We start from the raw sequence: 22,103 nt of genomic DNA, 5'->3' as shown, positions 1-22,103 counted from the left end.
TGGATAATATCGATTGGATTTTAGTAATCTATCATAACTAATCGTTTTCAAATAGCAAATATTTGAAGTTTTGGAGATATATATAATGGCGGATTTATGCAGGAGAAGTAATAGATTTAGGTAATGGATTTATGTGGGAGAAATATTCGCGAACTGAAGAAAAGTACAAAAGAAGATTGCTTCACGATAGTTACATCGCTTTGGCTTATGAAGAAGATGATTTTGGCACTTAAATTTTTACACCGCCTAGGATGGATTCATCGGTGATGATAGTTCCCAGTTTGATTTCAAACGGACTTATAGATAACAAACAAATAAATTCAAAGGCGTACCCCAGTATAGATCTTAATCATTTAATTATTGTGACTAAAAGTAATGAGTATGGATTTCAGTCGATGTTATAATGAATTTTCTTTTGAAGAGATGTAAAACCTGCAAATTTCTGCGTTGGATTACGATCGCAAGGAAGGCAGGAACTATATCTCGTTGATTTTGGTATGGCACGTCATTTTATGGCACGCAACGGTGCTATCAAAACGAGGCGGGAATCAAGTGCATTTCATGGTACCGTCCGTTATGCATCCCTTACGACACATCGACATCAGGTAAGCAACACAACCTCCCATAAAAATTCTCGAATTTCTTATTATAGCTTCTATTTTGCAATGTAAATCTTCACTGCACGAAGCACATAAAGTCCTCGCTACAGTATCTAATTAATTAAAGGTTAAAACACATCAGTTAATATATGCACCAAAATGTTTGCATCGCTATTCATCACTTTAAATTTAAGTTTTTTGATGTTATGCAACCTTTAACGTGGATGATTTGTAGGGGAAGAGTACTCTTTTTAAGCAGAAGCATAATTCAGTTATTTCTATCAGGATATGTCACGTTATGATGATCTTTGGTCCGTTTATTACATCAGTGTGGAAAATATGGTAGGACAGTTGCCATGGCGTTATGTAAACGAAAAGGCTGAAGTAGAAAAAATGAAGGAAAATATAGATTTACTGAGACAAAAGTATGGCACGGAAGCAAATCCACCGGCATCATTAGTGGTGCTTCATCGCAACCTCTGTCATGCCAGTTTCTATCACGAACCAGAATATCATCACATTGTCAACGAAATCGTAAGCTCTATTATTTTTTTGATTTTAGTTTACTAATACCATATATTTTTAAAAGGAAGTATTTGGAATTTGACTTCCGATCACTACAACTTCCAGGACCTTGATTTAACTCAGCGAAATTTCAATGCAGATAGTCGTTTGGATTGGCAACCGGTTCAGAAGGTTACAATACTTTTGCTATAGTACTAATAACACATCAACATATGTCAAAATCCGTCTTTTGTCGTTATTCAGCATCACAATATTCGGCAACGGAATGACCGATAGCATTGCTAACGCCGAAAAGTATACCTGTCCTACTCCTTTAAGCTCCTCTGTAAGATTTGAAATATGTGCCCCGTCCATAAGTACTGCATTTCAGCTTTGCCGACGCTTCTCTTTCAACGATTTCGAAGCAAAAAATCGTCGTGAGCTATTAGCAACATATGATCGCAATACTCCCAATCACATTCACAACCATCCCAACTTGAATCATGGCAATGCTGAACTAGCAGAAAATGATGACCGGTCCTACTATTTTATGCACTCACGCGATAATTTCTAATGACAGTGTACAAAATGAACAATAAATGAGAAAAACACTGGTATCTCATCCCATGATATATACCTGATATGCCTTTGATTCATTCGCCCATTGTAATTCTGCAAATTTACCACAGCTAACAAATTCTTTGCTAACTCAAGTACTGCTGTGAAATATAAGATTTAAAGCATTGATTTATTAGTAATTCATCCTTATCTTAACAGTAATACAGTAAATATTTAAATATAATTCGATATCTTGAAGTACCTTCGTGACTCTTCATGAATGCACATAAATAGGGGGAGGGGAATAAATTATGCGCCACTGCCATAAAATTCCTATTTAATGCTGAACAATCAAAGAAATTGCTCAAACTGACAGTACCACGGAAAATGAGGACACGGACGGCTGCAAAAGCGTTGATACGATACGTGCTGCTTGTTCCGTTGCAGGGCGTTCGATGATACTGGTAAAATGATCCTAAACAAAAGGATTATTATAATTTTTAATGGATTTCATTACGATTCAATAAAAAACCGTTTCTTCTCAAGTTGTAAATTCCAGCCATCATTTAATTTTCCATGTTTATGTAAAGTATTCTCACTTTGTTATGATGCGACCACAGAATCTGATCTCTTAAATCAGCAGCTCTGACAAATGCAATTCCGTCAATATCGATTATTCGATCGCCGACGGTGAAATATCTTCCAGACAGTGGACCATGATCGTAAACATAGATACTGGAATTGCTTTGTTTGAATGCCAGATGAAGATGTTGCCGTGCAATCCCTTCATTATTTCTCTTCCAGTCCACAACCACGAACTAAAGAACGAATAATTGAGAGAATAATTCTTTTAGAAAAACTGAGAAACTTCGAAATTTCGAAAGAATTTTACAAATTCCAAAGCTGAAGGAATCCCATGAAATTATTAAACTTTCAGATTCCTCTCTCAATAGAAACCCTTTTAAATTTAAAACGAACAAAATAATTGAAACCATCTTTCCTCTCGAACGCAGTAGCTCTTTCTTCTTCAATACGAATAGGTAGAGTATGGACATTTAGTGATGCACAGCTCTAAATGAAACAAAACATCATATTACTTGTATAATTGGAAGTAAAAATCTAGTCGGAAACAAGATCAGATGCAAAACAGATGTTTGCAATGCAATTCGATTCATCAGGATGGAGTTTGAAAGTCAATATAGGATAATATAAGACGAAGATGACAAGATCTTTTTAGGCTCCACCTTGAGCTGATTTTTCAATTTCTCAATTATTTGCTGTTGTTTGGCAACTGTTTCGGCCAATGTCTCATTTCCATGTTCATTTTCGTCAAAAGTATTCTCCTGAAATTTGAAAGATAGCGAAAATCGTCCAAATATACAATAACGACCGATATGTTTTGAGCGAAAATCTGAAATTGTTGAACGGCTAGCACTCAGTGCAATTCATCACTGGTGATATTCAACTTGACCGAAGAGACTTAAGCTAATTCTCAAAACATACCAGTGATTCGAAATTTCTAATGCCAACCGGTCAACACATAGAAAGATCTCCACAGTTTGTTTCAAACTTTTGAGAAAGTATTCCACGGTAATTTGATATAAAAACTACTGTAGGAATTATTGTACATCTGGATGCTTAAGAAGCAAATGGAACTGGAAAATTATCCCGATTGTTATGATGAGCAGCACTTTCCATAGTATGCACGAACAGCCACTTTTGCTTTCAACTCCATTATATTCCTGAAGTTTGGTTTCAAAGCTACAGAAATGTACAAAAGATAACTGATAAGCACTGATCAGAGAAAAATGAATATCATCTGTTTTAAAGGCTCCTCAAAGACCTGAATTCCTATGTTTTAAACTGTACAACTTTAAAGCAACAAAAGCATAATTCCTTCAATATGCACAAAGTATTTCTTTCGTATAAACAAGTAAAATGACCTTCATAATAACTCATACCTCTTTATTATTGATCTCTGAACCGCATGTTAATATCGCTGATTCCATTGCTCGTTTTTGTTGCAAGCCGTAGGATAATACTGTAATAGTTCAATTTCGTAATTCCGGATTTTAAAATTATTATTGGCATTCTATTTTTTTAATAAGAGAACGACTATTTATTTCACTGCAAGAAAACAACACTTCACTGTTAAAAACCAATCAGCCAGGATTCTAATTTTTTTTTCGATATTCAAAATCCTCTTACAACATTGCTTTTTTCTGATACAACATTTTAACATTTGTTTATATATATATTCAAGATAAAAATAATATCGAACTTGGCACACGTCGTTTCACGACGTGTTTTTTAAATAAATCAATAAATGGATCATTCGATTTCTCATCACCACTAGCTGAATGTCCAAATATTCGCGTTTGACTGCCAATAATCTAAATTTCAAATTAAATCATTTTTTTGAATTAATTAATAATTCATACTTTTACTTTTCTTCCATCGATTAGCCAACCAGTAGGTGTATCAATGGAAAAAAGAAGTTGAAATTGTATAGTCTTCCAGGAGGTTGATGGTTGGCCGTATTTAATTGCATCACCAATAGAATAAACGTTTCCTTGAACATTTGAGCAGCTTGACTAAATGTATTCCTTGAATATTTTAGCGGTTTTGAAATTCTCTTTCCATTCTTTCCCTTTACTTTCCTTGATTAAAGGTTCCTGTCATACCATTTACATGCACAGATCACACAAAATCAAGGCAATGCAACTCAGCATAAGTTAGGTCCAAGTAATGTTCGAAATGATTAAATTCAACTAACAGTGTGCAAATATGAGCCACTGCCGTCACTGAACAGATGCAAACATGAGGAGTTAGGAATGACAGGGCCGCACAGATCGGATGGGTTACTAAACTCTAATGCTAGGATTAAGACATTTCACTAAGCAATTTCAAATATAATCGCTGTTGGGGGTTTGTAAACTCAAATCCTGGATAATTCATGACTGTTTGTCAAATTCTTTCAAAAATACATTTTTAACATACTTCGAAATCTTCATTACTTGAAATACTCTTTTCGCTGTCATCTTCCCTCTTAAATCCGGTCTTCATGCTGCCACGTTCAATTCCTGTAGTTGTCAATTTCAAATAAAAAACAGCTGATTTTAACAACATATCTTTGCATAAATATGAATTTACTACAGTGAAATAAAAGACCGCTATTATTTTAATTACTTGGAGATCACCGATCACTATTACTGATAATAATTCGTCAGTTTAGTTATGTCTAAGACTATGCTAAATATCTTTTTGAATTTTTTGAGGTTTTGAATGTTGATAGTTGCAACAAATGTATAGTGACCAAAATATTTTGTAAAGTTTTGGTAGCCTTTTGTATTGCGACGTATCTTAGACTGAGTGTTCCTATGGTAATTTCAATTATTCATAAAAGGAATAAAACAATAGCAGTAAATTGCACGAATTTTTATTAAATAATATTTGGTAATTAGCACAAACACATTCAAAAGAGGTAAGGGACATTTTATAAACAACAAAGAAATAAACAAACAAAAATTTTTCCTTACAGCATCTGTCAGATTACCTGTTTTCGCATCGGCCATTCTGTCCGAAAGTGAAGTAATCGTCACGCACTCACCGCTAAGTACGTCGAATGTCTGAACGTCGCTGGCGTGCTCAATCGATTCCCTTCTTTTTTCGTGTCGGTAATTGTCAGTCTGCATTCGTATGTGTGTGTGTGCGTGTGTGTGTACGTGTGTTTGTATGTGTGTTTGTATGTGTGTTCCCCAGCTTCTATCGATTCCTCCATCCATAATAGTAATATTAGAACGAATTGCAGGGGGTGTTGTTTGTCATTGATTGTATCGCAATTCAATGAGTTTCAAATGAACGTCCTTTACAACTACTTCACGTGTTCTTGAATGCTGCAGAATAGGCGAAGCTACTGATTTCCGTTATCATTGGAATGTTAATAATCATTCACAGGCACATTCCCATTCTTTTTCAAATAGAAAAACAAAAGTTTGAAGTTTCATAGAAATTCCAGAATGATGATGAAAAAAATTTGAATGCTGTGAATTACAAGTGTTGCTCTCACAAGATGGACAGGATGAGATGACACTGTCCAATAAATATGTTGTTGCCGATTATCGTGAAAGTTTCGTTGATGGGTAATCCGTAGGATTGATTGTGTGTGTGGCACGTACTGGTTTGAAGAAGGTTTATTTGAACGAGTGAGATATACCCAAAAGGAAGCACCATCCCATCTTTGATAGGCTTATATGCCTTAAGAAGTGGGAGGCGGTGATATTAAACACCGGAAACTGTTAAGAGCCAAATTAAAAAACATGCACATCGCAACAAGATCCAATGAGAAGATTAGATGTGAATTGGGAAATGATTTTAAATAAGTATTATAAGCAGAATTATTTCCTGTACAAAAGGAAATGCAAGAAAAGAGCTTAGAAAAAAAACCAGAAAAAACTTAAAAATTCAATGGGAAATAAAACTAAGGAATATAAATTTAAACAAAGATGTGAGATAAATGGTAAACCATGAATCATGGAAAACATTCCTAATTTTATTTGCATAAAATTTATTTTAGTTTTCGCGACTTTCGCGACACCGATAACTTATCAAGTTACTCATCTGGAACTGAGTAATTTTTCGTTCGTTATTATCACAACCACCGATAAGTTTAAGTGGCGAAATCGCCGAAAATAAGTGCTCACTTGGAAAGGAAATTTGTTCAGCTGTTTCGAACTTTTCCATGAGCTATTAACGTAACATTAGCTAATTGCAATTAAAAATCGTTTCTTTATTTGTTGTTCCAAATATTACAAAATTGGCCGTTTTCATTTCTTCCGAGATCCGGAAGATAAAAAAATCCTGAAAGAGTTATTTGTTTATGTGCGACTAAACCAAAATTTATGTGCAACCTGAAATATTTTGAATATCTTAAGCACAAAAATACTTCTTAATTCCATTCCGCTACTTTGGCGAACTATTTTGGAATTTATAATTACCAAATTTAATTCCTGTTAAATTGCTGCAAGCAAATCTTAAATTTCTACCCGAAAGGTTTGGGATTATTCACTTCCTTGTGTTCATATTCCTCAGGTTCACATTTTCATTTTAGAAAGCTTCCCCCTACACAATAGCATTAGGTGAATATATCAGGGTAATATATAAAAAGATTAAAAGTTAATGAAATTATCAAGTTGCATGGAGGCAGTTGTGCTATTTGTTGCTTATAAGGTTAAGTCATAATGTATGAAAAATACCCATTAAATGACGTCCGTTTATCGAATTCTTAAATGTCGGCAACATGGAAAATGTTCCAACCATTAATTGTTACTTAGTAATGGACTATGAATTTTTGAGAAGCGTGACATCAATTTATTTAGGCATTAGTATTATAAGTTCACTAAATGCTTTGATGCCTTTATAATTGGCTTTCTTTGCTTAATTTCTTTTTTTGAAAACTCCAAACACAGTGCGATTTGTGAAATTATAATTGAAGAATTTCATTTTTATTGAGCTAAGTGTCACGTCGTATAAATACTGCAAGAATCAAAAGGCAGCAAAAAATAAAATCGAAAATATAATGCAGTAATTAAGTCAAAAATACATTAGGATATATCGAGAACACAGGTAATAGAAGTGATAAAATTACAGCAGGAAATTTTCAATATTAATGTTGACGTTCTTGATGTTTACATTTTTATAAAAAGGGAAAAATTTGCCTGAGAGTTATGAATTTTGCAACAAAAAAAAAAATAAATGAATGGCAATAGTAGAATTTGGACAAGAAATAATAAAAAACCAAATATACATATGACAAAAATAGCCATGAAAATGAAAAAGTAAGGAAAAACCTAATCTAGTCAGTTACTCAAATATTCTTAATAAAAAGAGCATGAAAATAATTTTTCATTATGAACCAAATTTATATGTCAAGTTCTACACGTTTATAATAAAACAGCGCTGTTCAGTCATGAACGGCACGGGTATTAAACATCATCAGAATGAGCGACATTATCGTAAGTTCTATCGTTTATAGATGATGACCGGTCACTTTCGATTATTGTATCCGAATTAGCAAAAATTTGACCGCCAGCACAGTTGATTAACGATTCACTTTTCAGAGTGGATCTGCTAGTGCTACTTTTGTTGTCGTTCATCGTGTCAGAGGTTAAGTGGCTATTCCCACTGAAAAGGAGCATTTTGTTAAAATAATGATTGAGAATACCTTCCCGGTCATGTGATAACACTGGAATAGATGCGACAGCAGCAGACTTGAACATGAAGCGACATATGATAGCTCGGGATAGACGCTACTGTCTGGTAGCTCAGGTTTTATAAAGAATACCTCATCTGTTGGATCTAACGTTATCTGACTTCCTTATAGACCGGACATAGTTATCTGCAAATATTACAATATCACTGGGAAGTTAAAAGTTACTCGATTTTCACGATTTTCCAACTTCTTGACTGAACAACAGGTAATATTGTTGCTTTCCGCTTCGCTAATTTCCCTGATTTTTCGTATAGCTTTAAAATGTACTGAATAGCACACATAATTACCAGACAGGATGTGACGATGCAGGTAAACACCACGAAAGTGCACTGTTCGATTGGAGGAAATTCATTTTCATAAGGCTGAAAAGTACTTCAAGTGAGGAGCAAAGGAGTTGGCCTAAACTGGACATTAGAAAATTTGTTTAGAATGGAATTGATTGTATAATCAGTTCCTACCTCAGCAGTAGCAGCCGTAGTTGTTTCAGCTTTGATCCACCATGGACACTGCCTGATATACTTTTGAACCGTTAACGTAGCATTGAAGCATCGACCTCGCAGTTCAACAATCAACTGACCGAGGTCACTGCCATTTCCCACACTTGAACTTCCAGAATGCTCTTCCTAAATTCGAAATCAAAATTGGAATTGGGATATTTGGCACTGAATAGTTCGTCAAGTAATTGAATTCAATAACTAACATTATAAACAGAAAAGAGGAAAGAAAAGAAGTAACCTGTACTTCATATTTGAAAGCCTTCGTTGCGACAGTTTGATCACAACTGCGTTGAAACCGGTACTTCGGATCAATACCGATAATTTCGATACTCATTTCAATATCCACATGGGATCCTGTTGTCCAGTGGCTAATGAAAACGCTATTGGACAACTAAATCAAATTTCTTAGAAACAGCGCTGCTAGGAGTAATTCGGTCATTTAAAGATTATGATACTTTTCCAAACAACAAAAGATATCGCTCTAATTATAAAAGTTTTTTTAATCACGTTCAGTTACTATCGTTCAAGAAAAACTCTTCCTACCAGTTGAAGATTTTGGTCTAACTGCCAACTAAATGTGCTTTTCTCTCCGTTTACCGGATTTGCCTTGATCATTTTCAGTTCCGGTTTATTGCAATAACTGATTATGAAGCAAGACGGCTTCCACTCAACATTTAACAAATCAACAGAAATCCAGAATTCTTCCGGATCCGGCTGTTGTTGAGTGGGGGCGCTTACTACAATCATGACAGTATGAAAAACCGGTGACCAAATGACGAAAAACAATAATGCTATTGCCAGAAACATTCCTGAAAAATAAATTGTTTTCTTTAATTGTTGCCAAAGCGCAGTTCGAATAGTTTTCTTTCTCACTAGTAGCAATTTAGCTTATTTAAATGTAGCTAAAAGTAAGAAATAAGAATAAACCTATGTCAAACATTCGTTCTTCACGAAAACCGTTTCAAAACTCAACGATTGCTTAGATAGGAAATGACGAGTGTCAAATGAGTAAGAAAGCTCAAATAAACTTTCCATCGAGTCAGAATGATTTATATAGGATGCTTTCATCCTACATCTAAGATTATCGTTAGCAAAATAGCCTTGGATTTAATGCTAAGCATGCGTGTGATTACTTTTTGTGTCAAAAGGCAATGGAGAACTTCAAAGATGAGACACCGTGGCGGCTCCAATTAACTTATTCACTTTGACACAAAATCATTACTGTGTGTGGGAGCGACATTCATTTAGTTCTGAGCACCTCAGAAATTCCCAAACATTTGCAGTGCTAACAAGTGAACATCTATCGGATTTTATTCCAGTTTCTCACAAGATATCGTGAGAAACTGTAGTAATATGGATTCACGCCGATCGGTCCCACAAATTTTGAAACATAACATACTTGGTGGTAATCGAATCATTCTTTACAAATTTCAAGCTGCTAGATAGTTTGACCCTATGTGCGACACTATGACGACCTAACCCTAACCTTGTCCCCAATTCGAGCTAACACACAATTGATATCATTCAAAAATTTTCGTTAAAATTTTATTAAAATTAGATTAAGATTTTAATTAAGATTTTTTTCCAAGTAGTCTCCGTAATTTGGTCATTATTATGCTGTCACTAAAACAGCTTATTATCTCTCGCACACCCTTGATATTATTCTTCAAGTTTATGCTGCATAATAGTGGGGACATTGCTCGTTATATCTTCATATAAGACCGTCAACTATCCAATGATACACCTCGGCAGTAGGCTCGACTTAAATTATCTGAGCGAAACGAATGATGCTCTCTTTGAAAACTTGCATATCCGCACAATATATCGAATTTCAAAACACATGTCTTTATGTTGTGCATGATTTACTCACATCAGTTATTATTCACTTGAACCGCTTGCTTGCAGACATTTCAAAGTGAGAAATATAAACAGCCGTTCACACTATTTCCAACAACTTCCTCTTCACTTCAGAAAGACTTTTGCAACAGGAAAATCAACATCTAGGGTGGTTATACATTAACACTTTGATATTTATATGCTATTGATACCCAACCTGAATCACAAACTTTATTCAAATCGCAGTGATTATCTACTGTACATGGGAATTTACAAGCACCTATACAAAGCGAAAGCGAAGTAAACTAGAAAACTCGGATGCAAAGAAATACAGTACTACAGTATAAATACAAGATTACAAAAAAAAGAACTAATCATTTCTTAACGAATATATGTGCAGAAATTCCTGGAAGATCAGATGTGGAGGGATATTTCGCTCCATTCATCTCCTTCTGTGTTATTACAACTTAGTCCATTTTCTCCATAAGAAGCGTGCTGTTAGTTCGATCATAAGCGAATGTTGGATCCTCCATAATATGTAGGTAGTTGTAGTTGAGAAAACGGGCCATCTACAAAATATGGATGAATTCAAAATTTCCTAGAAATTAATGACAGAAATCCGCTGTAAAAAAATACTCTAGTCACCTAACTGCCTCAAAGCTACTTGCATTATTGACATAAACCATAAATAAGTATATTATTCTTTGCTATTCTGGCTATCAGCTCTTATTTGGAACAGATGAAGTGATCACTTTCTCTGCCGCAGGAACGAATCCACAAGAGAGAGGTGTGCCATCTTGAAAAAGCTTAGTTATCCATCTGAAAGGTGATTTTCACTTATGGTATATTACCTGCATGAGTTGCAAAGAGATGTTTGCGAAATGGCATGCGAAAAGAAGCATATTGCGCGGTTCGACACGACATGCAAATCGCATAAAAACTGCTGAATAGATGCATAAAGCAGTGGTCATTGGACCTAGAATTAACATGAGATACGCTCCTCACTATTAGGAAATGTAGAATACTACCATGAATGCTCTTGAAATTTTCTACTTTCTTTCAACTCGCAGATATATGTAGAACAAATTCCTCGCTAATCTGCTAGATAGTAGCATACCTGAAATTAACTCGGGACTCTTTTTTAAATCCGCCAATGCAGCAATTGGGATACCCCAGTTGGCAACAGGACCCCAAAAATGAGTGGAACAGAAATAACTTATCCATTCTTTTGCAGAATGACGAGATAAACTTTTCATGATTGCATTCATTTTTTTTTTCTGAAAGCAATGATATTTCAGGACAGGACAGAAATAAAACCGATTCATAAGCAAGAGGAACGATGACGCAGCGCCAATGTTGTGACTGAACGAATTTAAGAATAATATAAACCTAGATACTCAACAAATATTCCAAGCATATAAGTCACAAAACTTGTAGGATTGAAAAACTAATGTTGCATAGCGACATTTAACGGCAAAAATGGTCGGCCACGAATTCCTGACCATTAACAAGTTATAGAGTGATGCTAGGGGGTTGTTAGTGAGTTCGTTCAAGGCATCTCTCCGACTCCTATTTTATTTTCAGTTGCTGAAAAGACAGATACGTACAACAACAACGAGCAAAAAATGTTGTCACGACGAGAAAAGAGTTCCGGTGAGTTGTTCCCTTCCAAAAGTTTTTTATGAGTTATCCCCCTCCAATTTGTAAAATGAAAAGAAACTGCACGATCACCATGATGAAGGCGAAGCATATTACCCTGTCGTTCATTCATGCAGCCGTTCTCTCTTCCCGATTCTCGCAAAACACGCTGCACGAATATGGTGTATGTAATCAATCTGTCCATGTAATCAATCTATGAAGAATTTCATGGACAGCATAACCGGTAAGTGATCTAAATAGATGACTTAAAAATCGAAAGTTTTTGAATCCCATCGGAAAGCCGCTGTTGGCCCCATCCTTTGTATACTTGTGTCATACCAATGAGGGACGCACAATGGATTGATTGTTTGGGTAGTTGCATTTGTACTTGCGAGCTTGTATAAAAGATGATAATTGCTATAAGACTGAAACAGACCTTGTTTCAGATACTCCTCGTCCTATAAATTCCCTGAAGACCAGTCGTTTTGACAATCCTTTCAGAAGTCCCTATGCTCCTTCAATGTTTCCACCTTATGTAACGATGCCCAGCCCTCATTCGTCTTTTCGTCAGAGACCATCTTATCAACATCAAAAGCGACCGTGTTGCCATTGGTCTGCACCGACTTATTCGGTAAATAATCTCACCAACGTCCAACATTCTCCAAATTGGCATGGTCTGTCGAGAGCATCCTCGCCATATATCTATAAAAATCCACAAAACACGGTAGATGCTTCACGTTTGGTAGGATGAAAAGAATTATAAGTGATGAAAATGTAGAGTGGGTGCATTATTGGTAGAATAAAACTTTTTCATCCCGATTAATTTACTGTCATCAACAGGACATATTTCCTATTGTTTAGGACGTACCATCGGGAGCTTACATTAGACTTGGAAAAAGGTACAATAATTTATCATTCAGATACAAGAACGTGGTAGTTCCTGTTCAACTTCTCCCAACAGCAGACGTCACAATAGGAATTCAGGAACGGTATATCTTGCTGAACAGTTTGATGTCAACGACTACGTCATACCGGCTATGACATCTAATCCTTGGGCGAAGTTAGAGAAATTTTATGCTAGTCGTTGATTAGATGAACAATGATGTGATACAATCTTCTCAGTCTATATTAACCACTGTGAACTTAATAAAAACGTGCTGGATTTCTTAAATCTTTGATGATCAAGCTAAACAAAAAAAGTGTAGGAAAACGAACATAAGCTTTCGGATGAGAGGGATGTTACCCTTTCAAGAATTAATAATGATGTGTCAACGATAAATGAGAAATGCGGAAACTTAGATTTGCGCAAGACACACAATGATAAAGAAACGGAGAGTACGAGTTTAGTTTCGGACAAATTCTTATGACGAATTTACTTCGTATGAAACACCGCTGCAGTCTTCAGTGTATAGATTAAGTAGATTAAAATACCCCGTCTCCGGTGTTTTGCCCTTTTCGCAGTACAAGTCTGAAGGTTAGAAAACAGCAAATAGAAAAGTTTAGGTGACTTATGGGAAATAGTTCTATTTCTTGACTTCCTTGTTAATTGTTCTAGGAATGTTTGATATTTAAATTACTTAAAATGGGACAGGAGAGATGAAGGTCGGTTCTGTATCTGCTGCAGTATGAACTTTAATTTCACTCTCAGTTTCCCTTACTCATTACTCTAAAAAGGTGAGAACTCAAACTAGTCAAACGCAAACTTGAAGTAATGATGGAACCTATAGTTCAGGAAAGAATGTATTGAAAGGCACTCAGACGATTTCAGAACAGCAAGTTGGTGATCGGAGTCAACGTGTCTCGATTTCCGAAATTTTAAAAACATAGTGGACAACTAACCAGGACGACTTTGGCAGACCGACATCGCAATATGTGGATATCTCTGGTCACATGATGGACATGCTGTTGTTGATAAGAAGTGGTCTCGTCAAGTTGTTTCTTAATAAACGCCAAGCCTTTTTCATGTTATTACTTACACGTAAAGGTACCAATATTAACGACTTGAGAGGAAAAAGCACTCGTAAATGAAACAAAAGCAAATTTACAATAGGACTGAATGATGATTAATTCCGGGAGCCACCAACATAAAAACCGAAACCGGATCCACTTTGCACAGAATGATATATTTTCATTTTGTATATCCGGATTTCGTATCAAACGGCTTCAGTTACATACTGCACACTAGAGATTAAAGCCGACTTCCTTGAGTACCAAACATCCTGTGCAACTGACAAAAGATTTGCCAATGGAACGTCTCAAAAAGGACCATACCTTTCTTACGATCGTCCATTATTCAATTTCGAATCATTTCATACAAACATTACAACAAAAATGTAACAGCGACACAAAGTAATAATGCAACTGACTATATGATTACCTCTCCCGGAAACGCCAATAATTCTTCCTCAACAACAGTAGTTGCATTAGCCGACTGTTTTCATACATAAGCATCGACGTGTGACACATAAGTAGGAATTCAAGAAATCCCTTCGGCATACTAACCGCACTTCTCAAAGAGGAAACATCGCCAGCACCTCCTCCTCCCTAGAACACCGTCAATTCAACAGTTCAGAACGCTTGGTAGGCGATTGCTTCTGCTCAGAATTTTCAGATTTTAATGTTACTAAAATCCGATTGCAATCCACATCACTACCATTTGTGGATTGTACTGGGATCCCAGAAGTATTTCTCACGTTCAGTTCGACTGTGTTTACTGGCTTTCTCACAGCTTCCTTCTCTCTTGCTGGAAGTATTCTTGGCTCTACGGCGGACGACAAATCTCCTAAAACATATTTTTTCAATGATCAACAAAAACAAGCGTCAAAAAAAAACTGAACTATGATATTCTCCGTTACCTGGAAGTTAATAATGCAATACGTAAACAAAATAATCTCATCTTACTACTTCAGTTCAGAAAAGATGTAACACAAGGTAGCAGCAGTTGTTCAGACATGAGTTAATCCTTTCATCCAAAAACGAACTGAAGAAGCCTGAAGCTTCCATTCACACCATAAAATAGTTACATAGCCGTATTTTCAAATTTCTGGTTTGGAACAAGGAATACAAAAAAATCATTCCATTAATATTATCCCGCTCTCTAATAATACTCCCAATTAAGAAGAGAAGTATGAGAGCACTGAAAATCAAAGCAGACTGTAACCCTAGCATTCCAAAGCGCATACGAACATGTTACAGGATTAATAATACGAGAATTCTTTTTCAAAGCAGAAAAACACTCTCCTTAGCTCAACGAAAGTTAATCCTTGAAGTCAAATAAAACATAATAACATAATGGTAACAAGCTAATAAAATTAGACTACCCACTGAATCTACAGAGAACTTGCATAAGTGTCCGAGTAAGGTCTGATAACACAACATTAATAACGGTCCTTCTTTTGTTCCTCAAAAGCTCTATGTAAATTAATGAAGCAAGTACATTGACGATTGTTCTGCCTAGCGAAAGATATGAGATTTTTTCATGAAGACTTGGATGTAGGAAATATGGCCACATAAACTAAAGAAATTTGAAATGATTAAAAACGAAAATCTCAGCAAAATCTATGGGAATCCTACTAGTTTGCAATACATCAGTTCAAACATCCGGGAACATCTGCGAACATAAAAATATTATTTTAAATAACTTTTAACATCATCACATAAAACATCAAAGCATAGCTTCCACACAGAACAATTCTTTATTGATAGATTAATAAACAAGAGAGCAACATAAAACACTGAATCCACCATATTTGAATAATCATTTTATTAAATCTTTAGAAGTTGTTAGGAAGAATTTCAACTTTTGAAAAACGTAAATGTTATCTATATAAAATTGTAATATCACGAAATAAGCAATAACATGTGATATAATAGAAGAAAAGAATTGGTTCCCACCCCGATTTTCTACTTCAAACGTGAAAAAAGATATGAATTATATGCTCTGACATTAAAAGAAAATATAAATAAAATTGCTTTATATCAGAAATATATAAGCGTCAGTATTGAAAGTATTCACTGTTGTTTAGCGACACTTGCCATAAAGCTAATGACGAAGTCTGCTGGTATGTTGGTACATTTGAAGTAGAATTACTTGTAATAGTAACTGATATACTACCTTTCGGTTCCATTGATGCAAGCTGTCCCAGTATCTCACTGAGTTGGTTCTGTATTCGTGGATGTGCATGCGATGCATCTGCGGTAGATGTTGAAAGTGCCGACATCACTGCTGGTGGCAAAACACCACTTTTACTAACAAGCTGTAAAACAGATGCTGCTGCCGTTGGACTTAAATTAGCCAACAATGCACGTGCCGCTTCCAAGTTGCTTGGATCGGCCTGAATTGCTCGAATTGCTGCATCTACATCTGCAAAATAATCTGTCAAGTGCGTCTCTGTTTACAATCTCTAAAATACCTTAAAACTTACACTGTCCTTAATTACTTGCAACTATCCTTTGTTTTAGCGGAAATATAACTTTAAATACTTGATAGTCTTGTCGTTAGAGTGGTGGTACACTTTTTGGAGAATTTATTACAATCTTGAAAATGTGATGCATATCTAACTTTTTAATGAAGCTTCTGAAGATGTATTACTCTCAGTAGATAAATTTGCAATGTTCAATCGTCTTGCCGTGAAAAGTGGTGGCCCACTTCTCAAACTTGTGCTCGAATCAGACTGCAAATAAAAGGTGATATTTGTTTCATGCTTCAGCAAATAACAAGTGACGTTCAAGTGGAAAAGGGGAATGTAAAGACAAAGTAATAAAAGAAACCTGATGCGAACTAGAAGGATGCACAGGGTGATGTTGCTGTACAAATTGCGCATGTGATTGTGAAGACTGCGGCATTACCAAGTTACCTAAAACATGTTATTTTTTAAATGAAAGATGAAAAGAAAGTACACTGACGTTTAATATAAGCAACTTGGGCGATGAAGAATGGCACCACTAAATTAACACAAAAGATCATCCAATATGATACACGCGGTTGAAAGGTAAATGCATTCAAGACGAAATCAAAAATCCAGTCAAAATTCAATCAAAAATACAATTCTCCTGGTTTGATTCATCCAAGTCTCAATAATTTTTTCCATTTGTATACAATATTTGAAATGCCCCATTTAAAGATAAAGGATACTTACTACTAGCCAACCGGTTTTTCCTCTGTTTTTTTGACCATAGCTCATGACAATCTTGCCAATGCGGAAGCTTCGGTGGTGGTACTCTTGAGGGATCCACATCTTTCAACCAGGGATGTGTAAGAGACGCTTTTGAAGTAATACGCTTCCTTGGATCTAATTCAAGCATTCGGTCGAGTAAATCCAAAGGTTTATCAGGTATGCTGCAATCAGATCAGTAAATGACTGAGACAAGCAAATATTTGTAGAGTATTTTCAGATCTGCGAAAACTTACAATCCAAACGCATCACGCAAGACTCGAGGAAAGGTACGTTTTGGCCGAAAGCTGCAATATAGTGGTAACTTGATTACATCAGGCCAATTTTCCGGCGATGGTGTACCACAAAGTTTCGATATTACGTCCAACTGCACCATCTCAGTGTTTCCTTGAAACATTGGCTTTTTTGTGTATAATTCGCCAAGAATACACCTGCAATTCATGTATTACAGTCCTAGTAGTATCTATGTTACAATCGAAGCAATATTCTCATTTACACTAAGATATGTATGAGCAAAACAACAAACCCGACACTCCACACATCAACAGCAGTTGTATATCGTTCCTCACCAAGCAGAAGTTCTGGTGGACGGTACCAAAGCGTTATAACGCGGTTGGTGTAAGGACGGTCCTGATCTTCATCGTAAAATCTGGCTAAGCCAAGATCCGCTAACTTCAGCTCTCCTCTAAAGCAGCATATTATTTTATATTATTTTGTATTAAAATATAAGCATATTATTTTGTATTAAGAATCACAATACTTTAGCGGCTATTAATATGGGGAGTAAATGCAAAAGGAACTTGCAATAACGTAAATCGTACTTGTTATTCAAAAGGATATTTGAACACTTGATATCACGATGGAGAAATCCAATCGAATGGCAATACTCTAATCCAGAAACAAGCTGCTTCATGAGTGATGAGATTTGGTCATCAGAAAACTCAACAAATTGGCTTTCCAGTATGCCCATAAGATCGTGATCCAGGTATTCAAACACCAAATAAAATGCGCCTGAAGGTAGCGGCGGGAGAGATAAAAATTATCTCAAAAATAATCTAATCTCAAGACTTTAGCAAAGAATAGCGAAAAATACATCACTGTACGGAAGAGTGGAAGAACATACCTTTATCTTTCCTAAAATCGGCAGCAGTTTGCTTGTCAGTAACAATATCGATTAGCTTTACAACATTCCGATGGTTGAGCTGTCTCAGAATCTTGATTTCACGAACAGCTGTAATTGGAAAGCCTTCTTTTTCATTCTCCAAACGCACCTTTTTCAAAGCAACCACTTCTTCTGGAAAACATTTTTTTTACGCAGAATAATTAACTGCACGCTTTGTCTTCACAGATAATGACTTCATCGTAACATACTTCTTACCAATCATTAATAGTAAAAACTGAAAGTTGTTAACGTCTTTAAATACAAATTAAGATATATAAAAGCGTAAAACAAAGTTTGATACCAGCAAACGATATCTTTATTCATCATGTACGAGTCAGAAATTGACCATATACATATATACATGTATATATATATATACAATGCATTTGAGATAACTACGCAAAGAACTTACGAGTGATCTTATCATGTGCTTTGTACACTTGTCCATATGTGCCTTCACCTACTTGAGTTTTGATTTCATATTTTTCCACCGTTGAGCAACCCCAGTTTTCTGGATCTTCCCGCAACTTCAAACGCTTATTTAATACCCTATAAGTTCATGATTTCCACTTTATAAGTTGCCATGTACGTTGACTCACATCAGTTGCACTGGCTTGCAAAAAATAACTCTGTTTGAACAGCAGACCCTCCAGTATGAATCGAAAATAATGCAATGAAAAACAAAAGTAATTTTGGCCGCTATAAATAACATGATGAACCTCTTTCCTAACTAACAAATTATATGCATATCAATTTATAAGTAACATTCGAATATAAATCAAATAAAATTACAAAGGTCGTATGAACGTTCGTTTGGGCTGTGGTGGCATTGGTGGAGGAGCTGGTGGAGGTGCAACAGGAGGCATAGAGGCATCGCGTTGTATAGGATGAGCTGCAATTACCGATGACACAAGATTTGGATTAGGTATTGCAGGCGGTGCAGGTGGAGGAGGCTGTGATGTGTTAACAGGTAAACAAGGCGGTAGTGGCATAGATGAAGGCATGGGTGGTAAAGGAGGAGGCGGTAAGATAGGATTCGGTGCAATTGGAGGAGGCGGTATAGGCGGAGGCTGCGAATATGGAGGTGGTGGGATAGTGAAGGCTGCCATCTGAAAACATATTTGTCGAAATTTTAATAAGAAATAAATAATACAAAGACTGATTACCTTAAACGAGATGATTTCACAAGCTTTCCTGAAGTACAGTGTCACACGCAATCGTAAAATCAAAGGAAATAATCTGAACGTGAAATTCGACAAAGTGTGCATACTAAAATGATGTGAAAACACATCTAGAAACAACACTCTTTATCGTAAAATAAAGAGAAAAGTCACTGCAAAAGTCTTACCTGACCAGCATATCCATATTGTGCAGTATAAGCCGCCATTGCCACTTGATATGCATTTGGATCCATACCAATTGGAGCTGGTGGAGGTGGTATGAAAGTCGGCACAGCTGGCATAAAAGATGCCGCTGGTGGCGGAACGCTCGCTGGAATTGCCCGAATTGATGGTGGTGGGGGTGGCGGCACCACTAATGTAGACGCCTATAATACAATTTATTTAATAAATTGGAAGGCAATAAATGTTACATGGGCAGTTAAAGAGATCTAAAGACCTCGAAGAGACAAAATTATGGCAAGTTTCCGTTTGATCATTGCATGTCATTACTTTTTCTTTTATATTATTTAAAATTTACAGAGGATGGAGGGCTGCGACCAGAAGATGACGTCGATGAATCAGACGATGGCGCACGTCTACGTGATGGACGTTTTTTTGCTGCTGGGCTACGCCTATGCCGTTTTTCCTTCCATTCCCTTGCAGTCCTATCGATTCTTTTATCATGATGTCTTGTCATAATTTCACCAAGAAGTGATGACTTCATACGCATTCTAAAATTCAATGCAAAATAATTTTATTCTTAAAAGTTTTGTCAATATGCTGTTTTTCGAAGTGAAACGAAGTGCTTACTCGTTCATGCTTGATGATGTAGTATCAGAAGAACTGGAACTGGATACACTCGAACGACTTCTACTCCTTTTACGACGTCCTTCTCGCCTATCAGAACGCCTCGACGATCTCTGAGGAGTACGACGACGCCTGTGACGGTCATAATCATCAATAGTATCAAACAAAAGTTCGAAAAAGAGACAAACAGTGTGCTTCTTTTCAAAAAAAGCCAATTCCAATAAATTTAGAAAAAAAAACAGAACAACTTCCACAAATAATTCCTTTACTGTGTCATTCAACACTCCAGGGAAATCAAAGATTAAACTGAATCCAAAATTACCTGCTCTGATTACTGCGTCTATTTGTTTGTATCAAGTCTCGACGTGTATCATTTTTTCTATGATCCGAACGACGTTCATGCTCTCTAACTTTACCGTTTGTTGACGGAGAAGGAGATCGCCTTCTTTTCCGACTGCGAGAAAGAGATCTCGACCTTGACCTCCTGAAATAATAATGATCTGACTTTTGCATCCGCTCTATGTAAATTTATAAGGAGTCAGATTAAAGTAAGCGACTCCTACTAGTGTTTTGATTCTTTCTTTGACCTCAAGTGATTTACCTTTCTTTTTATAATGATAGACAAAATGACGAGAGAAACAAAACAAATCACTGGAATTCAAAAGAGAATCAAGGCAGTATTGACTAAAAGTTCCATATTTATAATCTTTCAATGAGGCTCATTCGAGCAATTTTATGCATCGAATGGCCCACTGAAAAAGTTTTCGTCCATGATATAAATGACAATCACCCATGATGACACTAGATTCCATATTACAACAAATATTAGAATTGCATGCAAGTTCAATTAATGAAGAAACAATGTGAATCAAGCCAAACGAGGTCAATAACTCCTGTTAGCAAGGTTTCTAAAAAAATGCTCTAGGTAAAGTTTGTCAAAAACCACGACCAACTGTAGTTAGCCTGAATTGAAACAAAAAACAATGATTGTCTGTTGAAAGTGTTTCATATAACTGCGTCTCTAAAGGGAATTTAAAATCAGAGTGCATAAACTAAACTAACCGACTGTGCTGAAAAGATGGTGAAACTGATTTTCGACGCTTTTTCGATGACACTTCCCGGTCTTTCGAATGTTTTTCCTTCTTTTTTGTAGAATGCATTAACTGCCGGCTATTACGAAGGCTTTTTGTTGCTGGACTACCACCACTCACTTCACTTAACTCTTCACTTCTGATACTACACGAAGGTGATGAGCAGTGAGCTTCTAAAAGTTTTTAATAAATGCAAACTTAGAATCCGATTTTCATATGAAACACCCAGCAATACCATTCGCAGTTGAGACGTCCAACAAACTAACCTTTATTGCTTTGTTCAGCCTCGGTAAGCTTATTCTTGCTTTCCGGCGAATGACCTGCTTCTTTGTATACCATCATATAACATTACGCCTTTGTTTAATAATATCTGTAAGCAGCCAATTTAAAAATCTACTTTTAAGCGAAAAGTACTGGACGACCTTGACGATCTTGTCCCACGCGTTTAATCAGATAAACAGAAGCTAAGTAACAGATTTTGATCTGATCTAAAGGAAATTTAAAACTGGTTTCAGAGCCAAACACGATTTTAGATTTTCAAGTACCATAAAATAATTATGCAATTGAACAGAAACAAAAAATAAAAAAAAAAAAAAGAAAAGAATTGAAAATGAAACGATAAAGATATAAAGTTGAGAAAGGAAAGGAAAAAGAAATGATTTGTTGGAATTTTAACGACATGGACAACTAACTTAACGAATATATCAATAAGGACTGGTAAAAGAACAAACTGTCATCATTGTCATCGTTTAATTTTAAAAAATTGTTTTTTTTTTTGTAATGAGGAGGAAGGTATTATTTGGTTC

At 35.9% G+C, this 22,103-nt stretch overlaps 7 protein-coding genes across 8 annotated transcripts; 2 read left to right on the top strand and 5 right to left on the bottom strand.

The window, feature by feature from the left end:
* Positions 1-123: 123 nt before the first annotated feature.
* On the top strand, positions 124-1,841 carry LOAG_04972 (the record flags this gene model as incomplete). 2 transcript variants are annotated; one of them, XM_003140509.1, is made up of 5 exons in its annotated part: positions 124-263; positions 422-605; positions 885-1,133; positions 1,230-1,295; positions 1,495-1,677. In XM_003140509.1, the coding sequence occupies 5 exons, from the start codon at positions 124-126 to the stop codon at positions 1,675-1,677; spliced, it is 822 nt and encodes a 273-aa protein (XP_003140557.1). The 2 variants fall into 2 exon arrangements, with proteins under 2 accessions (XP_003140557.1, XP_020306834.1); XM_020446728.1 differs by lacking the exon at positions 1,230-1,295 and having other exon boundaries at positions 1,495-1,841.
* A 66-nt stretch (positions 1,842-1,907) lies between these two features.
* LOAG_04971 (hypothetical protein) lies at positions 1,908-5,446 on the bottom strand (the record flags this gene model as incomplete). Its single annotated transcript, XM_020446727.1, has 8 exons — positions 1,908-2,136; positions 2,261-2,479; positions 2,640-2,732; positions 2,906-3,004; positions 3,623-3,702; positions 3,943-4,054; positions 4,662-4,744; positions 5,218-5,446. The coding sequence occupies 8 exons, from the start codon at positions 5,444-5,446 to the stop codon at positions 2,026-2,028; spliced, it is 1,026 nt and encodes a 341-aa protein (XP_020302966.1). The 3' UTR covers positions 1,908-2,025.
* A 2,199-nt stretch (positions 5,447-7,645) lies between these two features.
* Positions 7,646-9,236, bottom strand: LOAG_04970 (hypothetical protein; the record flags this gene model as incomplete). The annotated part of the gene is made up of 5 exons (XM_003140507.2): positions 7,646-7,844; positions 8,098-8,294; positions 8,391-8,555; positions 8,668-8,820; positions 8,973-9,236. 5 exons carry the CDS (start codon positions 9,234-9,236, stop codon positions 7,646-7,648), a joined length of 978 nt encoding a protein of 325 aa, XP_003140555.2.
* A 1,245-nt stretch (positions 9,237-10,481) lies between these two features.
* Positions 10,482-11,548, bottom strand: LOAG_04969 (repeating small protein). The gene is made up of 3 exons (XM_003140506.2): positions 11,383-11,548; positions 11,117-11,241; positions 10,482-10,834 (listed from the first exon to the last, which is right to left on the bottom strand). Exons 1-3 carry the CDS (start codon positions 11,531-11,533, stop codon positions 10,733-10,735), a joined length of 378 nt encoding a protein of 125 aa, XP_003140554.1. The 5' UTR covers positions 11,534-11,548; the 3' UTR covers positions 10,482-10,732.
* Positions 11,549-12,423: 875 nt separating this feature from the next.
* On the top strand, positions 12,424-13,080 carry LOAG_04968 (hypothetical protein; the record flags this gene model as incomplete). The annotated part of the gene is made up of 2 exons (XM_003140505.2): positions 12,424-12,645; positions 12,824-13,080. 2 exons carry the CDS (start codon positions 12,424-12,426, stop codon positions 12,989-12,991), a joined length of 390 nt encoding a protein of 129 aa, XP_003140553.1. The 3' UTR covers positions 12,992-13,080.
* A 1,378-nt stretch (positions 13,081-14,458) lies between these two features.
* Positions 14,459-14,906, bottom strand: LOAG_16967 (hypothetical protein; the record flags this gene model as incomplete). Its single annotated transcript, XM_020449620.1, has 2 exons — positions 14,459-14,685; positions 14,885-14,906. The coding sequence occupies 2 exons, from the start codon at positions 14,904-14,906 to the stop codon at positions 14,459-14,461; spliced, it is 249 nt and encodes an 82-aa protein (XP_020306833.1).
* Positions 14,907-15,898: 992 nt separating this feature from the next.
* LOAG_16966 (CMGC/CDK/CRK7 protein kinase) lies at positions 15,899-21,719 on the bottom strand (the record flags this gene model as incomplete). Its single annotated transcript, XM_003140504.2, has 16 exons — positions 21,564-21,719; positions 21,269-21,470; positions 20,529-20,690; positions 20,210-20,338; positions 19,938-20,130; positions 19,588-19,785; positions 19,032-19,348; positions 18,652-18,788; positions 18,201-18,371; positions 17,899-18,088; positions 17,604-17,762; positions 17,314-17,508; positions 17,042-17,241; positions 16,674-16,759; positions 16,465-16,576; positions 15,899-16,266 (listed from the first exon to the last, which is right to left on the bottom strand). The coding sequence occupies exons 1-16, from the start codon at positions 21,637-21,639 to the stop codon at positions 15,899-15,901; spliced, it is 2,895 nt and encodes a 964-aa protein (XP_003140552.2). The 5' UTR covers positions 21,640-21,719.
* Positions 21,720-22,103: the final 384 nt, after the last annotated feature.

The sequence above is a fragment of the Loa loa genome (assembly GCF_000183805.2).
Source record: "Loa loa unplaced genomic scaffold supercont3.31, whole genome shotgun sequence".
Classification (NCBI taxonomy): domain Eukaryota; kingdom Metazoa; phylum Nematoda; class Chromadorea; order Rhabditida; family Onchocercidae; genus Loa; species Loa loa.
This window is presented reverse-complemented; position numbering and strand designations above follow the sequence as displayed.